The 11,432-nt window shown below is 44.8% G+C and overlaps 1 protein-coding gene across 1 annotated transcript; it reads left to right on the top strand.

The window, feature by feature from the left end:
- Positions 1–2,405: 2,405 nt before the first annotated feature.
- Positions 2,406–8,127, top strand: LOC112068189 (tyrosine-protein kinase Fyn-like). The gene is made up of 6 exons (XM_024135265.2): positions 2,406–2,603; positions 4,634–4,813; positions 5,419–5,495; positions 5,835–5,988; positions 6,274–6,405; positions 7,346–8,127. Exons 1-6 carry the CDS (start codon positions 2,489–2,491, stop codon positions 7,552–7,554), a joined length of 867 nt encoding a protein of 288 aa, XP_023991033.1. The 5' UTR covers positions 2,406–2,488; the 3' UTR covers positions 7,555–8,127.
- Positions 8,128–11,432: the final 3,305 nt, after the last annotated feature.

The raw sequence follows: 11,432 nt of genomic DNA, 5'->3' as shown, positions 1-11,432 counted from the left end.
AAAACTTTCACCATTTAATAAAAATGCGAGTTCAGTTCACGTAACAGAGTTGACCTTAAAATGAGGGACAGGTTGGTTTTTTTTACCTTAAAATGAATCACTAATCACATGAAATAAACAATCTTCAGAATTGACTCTTTCAAATCAACAAAATAACTAGGGCTTTACAATGATGGTGAGAAATGTTGGGCTTAAGTGGGTTAAAATCCTCAGAGAAGTCAGAAAGTGCACAGAGGGACATGCCAAAATGCTGAATTTTGGCATTTTAGCAAGCCTATATCCATATTTATAGAATCTGAAGTTGCTACATACATTTTTGGACTAATAAATGAATGATATGTACCCATTGATTCTTGAAGAATATCACTTGTAAATGCCTCATGAACTTAGTTCAACTGTCGTACCCCATCAAAAACCCCAAATACAAGCTTGTTTTACTTCAATGTTTGTAAACAATGGTAATGTAAACAAACACTAAATAGCCTCAACACATGGTTAAATCTATCATTTTAATATCATGGATGGCCGGTCCTTGGATCCATAGCTCTGTCTATGAATTTGGAAGTGGTTACATTTCTCCAGCCCCATCCCTCAGCTTTTTACTGAAACAGGGCCTGGGAGGACACTTTGTTATTGTTTCAACTGCCGATTGCCGCTTTAAAGGGCACTTCATTTAATATAACACGCTTTTAAAATCCAATATTGGTGCAAAATGTCTAATTTAAAATATCAAAAGGACTCATTTCGTGGAATTACCCTTTTGCTTTCTCACAATCTCTCACTTGGGTTTTTTAATCGAGATTCAATTTCTAGATTATCAACGCATCTTTCCACAGCAGTCACACAGCAATCACATACTGTTGTCAAAAACAACACCAGCCCAAACTATCTTTAAAAAAATAATGAAATCCTTTCCTTGGAAATACCACTTATTTTTAATAGCCAACACGGGCTAATAACAGTTTTGATACCTATTGTGTGCATGCAGTGTGTCCAACGCCAGCCTCTCCCATTTGCCGTAGTGACACGTTTTATGATAGTGACACTGAGACATAAAGTACAGTATTGATACCTGGCCACAGCGGCAGGTACCGATGGGCTTTAATGGCTGGCGTGCAGTCAGAACTGCACGCCAGAACACTCCTGATGGAGAGCCTTTATCTCCCCTTTACTGCCCTGAGCAAACAGCCTGGTCCTTATCTCCTGGGGGGCCCGGGGGCCCTGGCATAGGGGCCCACGCTTAATGTCAGGGGAATCAAAGTGGAAGGGAAGTAGGCGGAAGCACCATTCCCATGCCTCGCTTTTTAATCGGCGGTGGGCAAACACAGCTACTTCCACTGCGGAAAGGAGAAACGCCAATTTTCATGTCAGGGATGAGAGGACGTGTTTTCGTCCTCACACACAATAATGGACACAGCTGCCAGCCACAATGGCTTCTGTTGTCCCTGACTCAAATCTAGATTACAGTACCCTCCTTCACTACGTAGTATGCATGAACATTAAAACGTCCTAGTTGTAATGCGCCGTGTAGTGCATCTGGAGTGATTGACAAGCCACGTCTCTAAGCAATTACAGTCGTTATTGTAAAGCATTGGGAGTCACACATGCCATTAGCCAAAGTAGAACCATTAACGTGGCCATCTATAGCAGGCTGTTGTGGTCAAGCCTGACCTGCTTTTGCTAATCACGTTGTTTCCACGTCATTTCAACCCCCCCCCAAAAAAATCAAGAATCAACGTGGAAAACATAAGGGTATTTCGTCTTTGTTTCACCCGACTTTTATCCTAAATCCAATGACATGGTGAAATGTTTGTTGGTTTCATGTTGAATTAGCGTTAGTTGACAACTCAACCAGGTCTGAATCAAAACTAGACGTTGAACTGACGCCTGTGCGCAGCGGGTTCTAGCTTTAACTAAGAGCAACCTCAAAACAGGCTGCAACCTGAGCAATATTGACCCTTCAATTTATTTTTGAATTCCTTACATTCAAAGAAGTATAGTGCAGCTGGTAAAAACCTCTCGTTACGTGTGTCATCAACGGAGATGACAGAACCCTAGTGCAGTACTGTAGGGGGGAGGATAGAGGTTGGAAGAGCACTCAGTGTGATTTGATGAACAGTAGCTAAGAGGGCATTAGACAGATTCATTCTTGACCTTATGGCCTGGGGACAGACACTGTCTGGGACATCTAGTGGGACACATTGACTGGCTGCTGTGGTGCTTACCTGAGCTCACTGCTGGATGCACCTGGAACTGTTCTGCTATGGCAGATCCCTTTAACGTACTGTCTACTGCAGCTTCTCTCTCTCTCCCTCCTCTCTCTCTCTTCACAGCGCTTTGCTAACTGCTTTCTTTCAACCCCCTTCCTTCTCTATCTCACCCTGTGTCTCTGTGTGCGTGTGTGTGTGTGCGCGCGCGCTCCTTGTGCCTGTGTGCAGAGCGGGCCGCGGGGCTGTGCTGTCGCTTGGTGGTGCCCTGCCACAAAGGGATGCCCCGCCTCACCGACCTGTCCGTCAAAACCAAAGACGTGTGGGAGATCCCCCGGGAGTCACTGCAGCTCATCAAGCGTCTGGGGAATGGGCAGTTTGGGGAGGTCTGGATGGGTACGGGCAGAGTCGCCTCCGTAATCGTCCGACCACAGGCTGCGTGGAAGGGGGCCACTGACTGAGCAAGCAGAGACATCAGAACGAGAACAGATTGACAGTCTACTCACAACCTCTCTCTTTGAGAGAAAGGCCGGAGACCAAAAAACACCATTTGTGTCTTTACTGTTAAATGAGATTGTCTGTCAATGTCTACAAGCTCCGCTCTCTCAGTTCAATATGGCCGCCTTCCATCTGCCTCTTTGCATGTTCCTCTCCCTAGTAGTTAACCCTGTGTGCCTTGATTTCCCTGTTCCTTCCCCTGTAGAGAGTGCGGATGGTTTGTGCTTTAATTTAACGGGTGTGTGTGTGAACTGCACCCCTGATACTATGGGCCTGACTCACGATTCCTGGGAAATCGCCAGAGACTCACTTGAGTTCGAAGTAAAGCTGGGGGCGGGATGTTTTGCTGAGGTGTGGTGTGGTAAGAACAAAATAGTTCCATTCAGTTCTTTTCATTTCTATTGAGGGGTGTCCGGGAGGGAAATTGGATAACTTACATGTATTTATTTCTAAATGTAAAGGGGTTTTATTGAATCACCTGAGGACTTTTTCAGTCCAGTCTGCAAAACACAAAAGGAAACTTTTGTGCAGGTAGTTCTGTTCTGTATTATAATGGTTAGCAAACATGTACGTTATCATCTTTCTCCAGGATACCCTAGATTTTTGCTAATATTATTTGTATCATGCTTCAGTTGAGGCTTCAGGCTTAAATCAATAGTCTTAGGTTGACTTTTAAGCAGACAATCTCACTATTATTTGAATGTATCCTGTGTAGAACTGGCTACATGGACTACTTTTACATCCAGAGATCAGGGGTGTGTCCTGTCCTGTTGTAACATTTCAACAGGCTGTTTAGGGGTTTGGAGTTTAGGTTGTGGCTAGTCCCAGCTGCTAGCCCCACACCCTGCTGCTAGTGACACCCAGCCCCCTGGGATACCATTACCTCAGAACCCAGCGGGTGACCTCAGCACAGTAACTGCACAGCGCCAGGCCCCAAAATGGCCGACGAGGCCCGGCAGCCATAGCTGTGTAACTAATCAACACTGCTCTCAAGGATTTCTGAGTGCGCTCTTAAATTAAACCCACCACAGTAGAAACGCATGTGAATTCCAAATGTCACCGAATGACTGGAGGTCTGTCTTGCCTTTAGGTCAAAGCTGATATTTCTGCATTATCTATTGACACAGACCACATCCCAAATGGCATCATATTCCTTACTGTATATGGTGCAATACTTTTTGAACAGAGCCCTATGGGCCCTGGTCTAAACTGCTGCACTATATAGGGAATATTGTGCAATTTGCGACTGAGCCACAGAACAAGCTAAATGACCTTGTATGAAGAATCGACCATGATTTCAATGGTTCAATATTGGGTGTATGTAAAGTACTGTAGAGAAGAACATTGGCATGGCCACACTGCGCTACAGTGCAGTAACAGGCACAGCTCCACAGAGGGGTTTTACTTATGAGGCTGTTGCTTTTGTTAATCATCCTCCAATGGGTTATCCTTCCCCGTGTTGGTATATTGTGGGGTTTAAAACCTCACCAGATCTCTCTCGCGGCTTTTGAAAGCCATTTGAAACGAAGGGTCGCTAGAAATGTGATGCACATTGATGCGTCCCTCAGCACAACCTTTAAAGGCAAGCAGACTTCAACGTCCATTTCGGGGTTGTGTGCTGTGTTGTTGGTATGCCAAAGCAAGACTGTTTTTAGATATGAACATACTAGATTGTACAACAGCACTACCAAATTAAATTCACAACAAAGTGGGGTCACGTCTTGCTTTGTGACATGATGTAACGTATACATAATTGGACAGTTTTCCAGATTAAGTCTAGTCTTGGACTAAAATGCACGCTTCACGGGTATACTCCATTTGAATAACTTCTTAGTCCAACACTAGGCTTAAACCGTGTCTAGGAAACCGGCCCCGGGAGTTGTGAGATGTGACGGCTGTACTAATTCTTTGTCATTGGTGGGTAACAGGAACGTGGAACGGCACCACTAAGGTGGCGGTGAAGACGCTGAAGCCTGGCACCATGTCTCCTGAGTCCTTCCTGGAAGAAGCCCAGATCATGAAGAAGCTCCGGCATGACAAACTGGTGCAGCTCTACGCTGTGGTGTCTGAGGAACCCATCTACATCGTCACTGAGTACATGGGCAAAGGTATTGTCACTCTCACACACATGAGTGGACGCATGTACACATAGTCAGACACACACACACACACACACACACACACACGCTATACATGGTGTAACACACACTCCCACCCACACACAGTTCATGTTGTGAAAGACACACACGAAACCCACACGCAATACCTTTGTCCACGTACTCTGCGACGATGCCATGGAGAAAAACGGACCGGAGCACTCAATCCAACATTGACACTGTGGTGGACCACCACCTTCGCTGACACGTTGTAGGTCTAGCTAGATCGACTATGTAATCGTCTGCCTTGTTGCCTGCCCGGTAGTTGTTATTACTCTGGAGCATTGTTTTTATTCATTACGACGATAATGAGAGCCTATATTTAACTATGACGGAGTCGGCCAACAAGCTGACATTTTACGAGCACCACATGAAAGAGCTTCAGATCCATGAATTAAGTATCGAAAAAAGCTGGGATGGAAACTTTGATGTGATCATTGTTTCGTTGGCAGGCTGGGAAGGAATCCCACATGTTGGTCAGACTGTCAACTGACGTTTCAATAAAGATCTGCTATTTCAAATGCATGTTCTGACAACAGAAATCTCCTGTTGTTTAGGAAGCCTTCTGGATTTCCTGAAGGACGGGGAGGGACGAGGACTGAAACTGCCCAATCTGGTTGACATGGCAGCCCAGGTAAAGCCCTGGAAAATGTTTTTTCACTCATTCCGCTCGGTGTTTCTATAACGGAACTCTGAGTGACTTCACAAACGAGATGACTCGGCAGTACTGAAACTTCAAGACAGTGGTGTGTCACCGTGTGCAGCACTCTCTCTGGAACCAAGTCGAACGCAGTGCTTTTACTGTGCTTACTGTGTGTGTGTGTGTGTGTGTGTGTGTGTGTGTGTGTGTGTGTGTGTGTGTGTGTGTGTGTGTGTGTGTGTGTGTGTGTGTGTGTGTGTGTGTGTGTGTGTGTGTGTGTGTGTGTGTGTGTGTGTGTGTGTGTGTGTGTGTGTGTGTGTGTGTGTGTTCCAGGTGGCAGCAGGCATGGCGTACATCGAGAGGATGAACTACATCCACAGAGACCTGCGCTCGGCTAACATCCTGGTCGGGGACAACCTGGTATGTAAGATCGCCGACTTCGGACTGGCCAGGCTGATTGAGGACAACGAGTACACAGCACGGCAAGGTGAAGTCACACACAATAACGAAACACAGACACACACTAATGATTGCCTTAGGTCATGAAGGGAGTTCTTCCAACACTGGCCATAATGTGCGCATAATCACACCCTGACAGGATGTCCATGGCTCCCATTTCAGATCCAAACATGTGCTCACTGTCTGCCTATTCCACTGTACTACAGACTGGACCAGAGACACTGAGAGACACTCCCAGCTCTAGAGAGAAAGAATACCATAGCTAACTTACATTCTGTCATTTATTCATATCTCCCCCTCTGTTCTCTCGTAGGTGCTAAGTTCCCGATTAAGTGGACGGCCCCGGAGGCTGCGCTGTACGGAAAGTTCACCATCAAGTCCGACGTGTGGTCGTTTGGCATCCTGCTCACAGAGCTGGTCACCAAGGGACGTGTACCCTACCCAGGTGAGGAGGGTCAAATAACCAGAGATTCAATGGTCACGTCTCCGATGGGCACCCTATTTAGTTTCTAGAACACTAGGGTCCTGGGGCCTTTTTTGGACGCAACCCTTGTGATGTAATGTCCACATTCTGAGTTGAGTGCTCGCTTGTATTGAAAATAGGTAGAGGACTATGATGCAGTTATACACCACAACAAGAGCTTATATAACAAGTGGCAGGCAGCTCCTGCTGTTCACTGAACGTTAAAGAAAAGAAGGGGTCTTTAAACACGGCCGAGTAACTTTGTTTTCCTGACACAATCTGAGATTTATAACCGTAATCCAGGGCCTGCCTCTGGGCCGCTGCTAGTCCATGTGAGAGGGCTGGTCTTGGGCAGGGAGGTGACTGAGATCAGCCTCACTGAGTGAGAGAGGGAGGGGGGATGGGGAACACATGTTTGTCCAGATGGGCCACGCTGCACTGGGCTGGGCTGGTGTGCGGAAAGAGGGAGGGACGGGAAGTGAGGGGAGGGTTTGCACGCTATGGGGGCCGAGCTGGGACTTAGGGGATAATAGCATCATCCTGAAAGATGTCTTAGCAGCCTTCTGAGGCCCTCCCTCCGGACTGTTCTTGTTGATGCCGAAGCCACATCTCGTAGCTAGTGAAAAATAGATGGCAAGCCACTCCAACGTCCCCAGGTTGTAAAACGTTTGACCCCTGTGTTATGAGAAAGCTTTTCCCAGGTCCAAATGTTGCCTTAAGATCAGCATCTACAGTATGAGGTTGAAAGCTCAATGTCTGTGTCATTAAGGTCATTCAGTAGAGGTAAAGTCTAAACAGATCTCTTTCATTGAACCGTCTTATCGATTACTTGAAGAGCCTTTTTCTTTGCTTATCTCTGTCCGTCTGTCCATCTGTCCATCTGTCCGTCCGTCTGTCCGTCTGTCTGTCTGTGTGTGTGTAGGGATGAACAACCGGGAGGTGCTGGAGCAAGTGGAGCGAGGCTACAGGATGCCCTGTCCACAGGACTGCCCCATCTCCCTCCACGAGCTCATGGTGCAGTGCTGGAAGAAGGACGCAGAGGAGAGGCCCACCTTCGAGTACCTGCAGGCCTTCCTGGAGGACTACTTCACGGCCACAGAGCCGCAGTACCAGCCAGGGGACAACCTCTAAACACAGAGCTCTGGGCTGGGACTGGACTGAACCGTAGTTCTCTGAAGCCACACCAGGGACCTGTACATCTTCCTCAGCTCAACAGAGCATCATGTCTCAACTCTCCTCCAGCTCACAACACTCTCAAACACTCTCCGTGGCAAACCTTGAGACAGACTCAACAGACCAGAGATACCAGTTAGGAGGGAGGGAGGGAGGTTTGGGGGTGGTTGGGCTAGTTATGATGTAATGAAATGCCTGTATTCAATGTAAATATGAACAGCTAGTCTGCTTAACTTTTGGTTTATGTTTTGGTGGTTTGTTTGCTTCTGATGGCATTTTGACTGATTTTCTCCATGATGATGATGATGATGATGGTAAAGAAAATGGTCAATGAAGATGATAATTCAAAAGTGCACCATGAGACCATGATATCTTGTCACTTCTAATCCTGAATATACAGGACATGTCTATCAAAGCTAATATTTTTTTATTATTATTTTGGGGGCAATTTAATGAACACCATCAATTATTTATTTCATTTTTGCGGTTTTGCTCATGTATAATAATAAATAAGAACACCAGTCCTGAGTGTATCGCCTCAGTGTATAAATAATTTTGGGGGCAAAGTCGTCTGTTTTACAGGGACTTGAGGCAAGCATGACAAAATACTCCGTAGAGATTTCTTTTGCACCTCATGATTTTGCTTTTATTTTGTTCATCCTTGTAAAATAGTTTTGTCCTCCTCAAAGTAATAGATGTTAGGCTAATGCCGTAACAAAGTTATTTTACAAATAATGTATGTTACATTTTGTAATTACAGCCAAATGTGTGCGAATTATACTTTTGAACATATCTCTTCTCGCTTACCAGGTTTTAAGAAAAATAAATAATGGGGATAAAATTGGTCTTTCCAGGTATTATTTAGTGTATACTGGAAGGACATGGTGTTTATTTTAGAAGAGAAAGATGTTCATCTCTGCTTTTAATGGTCTTATTTTAACTTGTATACGGAGTTCCATTGTAACAGCCATTCCAAGGCATCTATCTCATGGTCCTTGTTTCCTCCATGCTGTGAAGCCATGCACTGGGAAGTCTTAGTGGGTAACGTCTCTTCCTCCCTCTGTGAACAGTGACATGTCCCCATCCACCTGCTCCTCAAACTCATGTCCCACACTGTCTGTCGGTCTGTCTGTCTGTCTGTCTGTCTGTCTGTCTGTCTGTCTGTCTGTCTGTCTGTCTGTCTGTCTGTCTGTCTGTCTGTCTGTCTGTCTGTCTGTCNCTGTCTGTCTGTCTGTCTGTCTGTCTGTCTGTCTGTCTGTCTGTCTGTCTGTCTGTCTGTCTGTCTGTCTGTCTGTCTGTCTGTCTGTCTGTCTGCCTGTCTATGCAGCACAGCACCACCAGTAGGATCCTTCCTCAGCTCATTTATGGACCACTTCCTTTGGAGACGTTACCCACTAAGACTTCCTTTGGATTACTTTACATTTTTATGTTTAAACTGACGTGGATATCTGAAGTCTTGCGTCTCCTGTTTCAGAGTATGTTTTATTTAACCTTAAATGGAGAGATCTTTGAGGAATGAGGTGCATTGTATCTTCAGGGGGAACGTTGCAAAGACACTGGTGAAGCAGCCGGCTGTAAAGTTTGACCTTGTTTAATCTAAATGTAGTATTTGTTCTTATCTTACGATAGTTTAAGTGCTAATAAGGATCTGTTTAAGATTGAGCCCCCTCGTCGGTTTTACAGCTTAACAGTTTTAAAAGTGTCAGTAGCCTTCCTAGTTTAATTCTTCTATTTTTCCGTTAACATTTTCTGTTTTGTTAATTCAGTGATTTGGCATTTGAAACTCAAAAAGAACAATAAACATTTTACACTCTTTCCACTTATTTTATATATTATTTTATGCTATGGAATTGCTGTGTCTGTTGCTGTGTGTGTCTGGACATAATCCAACAGGCCTGTCCATCTCTGCCTTCATGACCACACTGCTCCACGGTGAAACAGAAGGGATTTAAAGAAGACACACCTTTGACATCATTGGTCAGGAGTCTCTCCAGCACCTTAGCTGTATGATGAGGGGAGGGCCAGCAGGCACCTAAGGAGGTGCTAAATGACTGCTACAAGAACACAGGGCAGGCCTGCAGCTGGGATGAGGCACCAGTGCCAGCTAGTTACAGAGGAACTCTACGGTCAGACCGACACACACACACAGCCTGCAGCTCATACAATCACCTCACAGCTCGTCTAGCACATCGTCAACTCCATTGGTAAAGTTTGCAAAGGGACAGCTCAGCAATGGCAGTCACATGTTGGCTGATAAACTGCAGGGCGTTTGTTATCAGGTGAGAGTCACTGCACAAGCTCTGTAATAGAAAAAAGGGGTTACGTTAACTTTGTGAGTTCAACAGTAATCTTAAATTGTATTTTCTGTGAAGACCACAAGAGGGAGTCTTTTCCATCACTGTGTGTGGGAAAGCACACTGTACTGAGCCCTATCAGCCAGCAGCTGCCAAGATTGGTGACTTCATTGATGAGTCATAGTAACTTGTTGTAATTCATCTCCCTGGATACATCACAATAACAATATGTCAATCAATATTGTTAGAAGGATATTACAAGATTCTTATTTAAGCATATGAGATGTTGATTTCCATGACATGGCTCTCACAGATCAACGTAAACCCACCAGAGGTCTGTCTACCTGTGCTTCAGGTGATGTGACACCTGTAGATGAGCACTCCTTTCTATATGTAGATCTGGCTTCCCAGACAGAGAGAGAGAGCAGGGAAGCTTTATTTGACCTGCAGCTGGCTCACTTGGTCCTCATCATCACCTAATACTACTGGACTGGACTGGACTGGACTGCCAACACAGTGGATCTCTACTACACCCGCAGGCTTGCCCCTCTGTGTAAGTAATCTGTACTACATCTTATTATTGTTACATACGCAATTAATTTTGATGGGATTATTGTAGATATGTGCATGTTTTAGGGGGTTTTGAAAATGTGTTGTTATTGTACTGGTAAAATGCAATACATTTAGTTTACTATGACGTTTTCTATATTTGTTTTATCCAGTTTGAATGGAATGGTAATGATATAACATAGCATGGACTCTACAAGGTGTTGAAAGCGTTCCACAGGGATGCTGGCCCATGTTGACTCCAATGCTTCCCACAGTTGTGTCAAGTTGGCTGAATGTCCTTTGGGTGGTGGACCATCCTTGATACACACAGGAAACTGTTGAGCGTGAATAAACCAGCAGCACTGCAGTTCTTGACACAAACCGCTGAGCCTGGCACCTACTACTATACCCCATTCAAAGGCACTTCAATACATTTTGACCCTCTGAATGGCACACATACACAATCCATGTCTGAATTGCCTCAAGGCTAAAAAAATCCTTCTTTAACCTGTCTCCTCCCCTTCATCTACACTGATTGAAGTGGTTTTAACAAGTGACATAAGGGATAATAAGGGATCATAGCTTTCACCTGGCTTCCCCTGGTCAGTCTAAGTCATGGAAAGAGCATGCATTTACATTCATATACACTACCGTTCAAAAGTTTGGGGTCACTTAGAAATGTCCTTGTTTTTGAAAGAAAAGCACATTTTTTGTCCATTAAAATAACATCAAATTGATCAGAAATACAGTGTAGACATTATTAATGTTGTAAATGACTATTGTAGCTGGAAACGGCAGATTTTTTATGGAATATCTACATAGGCGTACAGAGACCCATTATCATCAACCATCACTCCTGTGTTCCACTGGCAAGTTGTGTTAGCTAATCCAGGTTTATAATTTTAAAAGGCTAATTGATCATTAGAATACCCTTTTGCAATTATGTTAGCACAGCTGAAAACTTTTGTTCTGATTAAAGAAGCAATCAAACTG

Source organism: Salvelinus sp. IW2-2015, unplaced genomic scaffold (assembly GCF_002910315.2).
Source record: "Salvelinus sp. IW2-2015 unplaced genomic scaffold, ASM291031v2 Un_scaffold211, whole genome shotgun sequence".
Lineage (NCBI taxonomy): Eukaryota > Metazoa > Chordata > Actinopteri > Salmoniformes > Salmonidae > Salvelinus > Salvelinus sp. IW2-2015.
The sequence above is the reverse complement of the archived record's forward strand: the minus strand, read 5'-3'. Positions and strand labels throughout refer to the sequence as shown.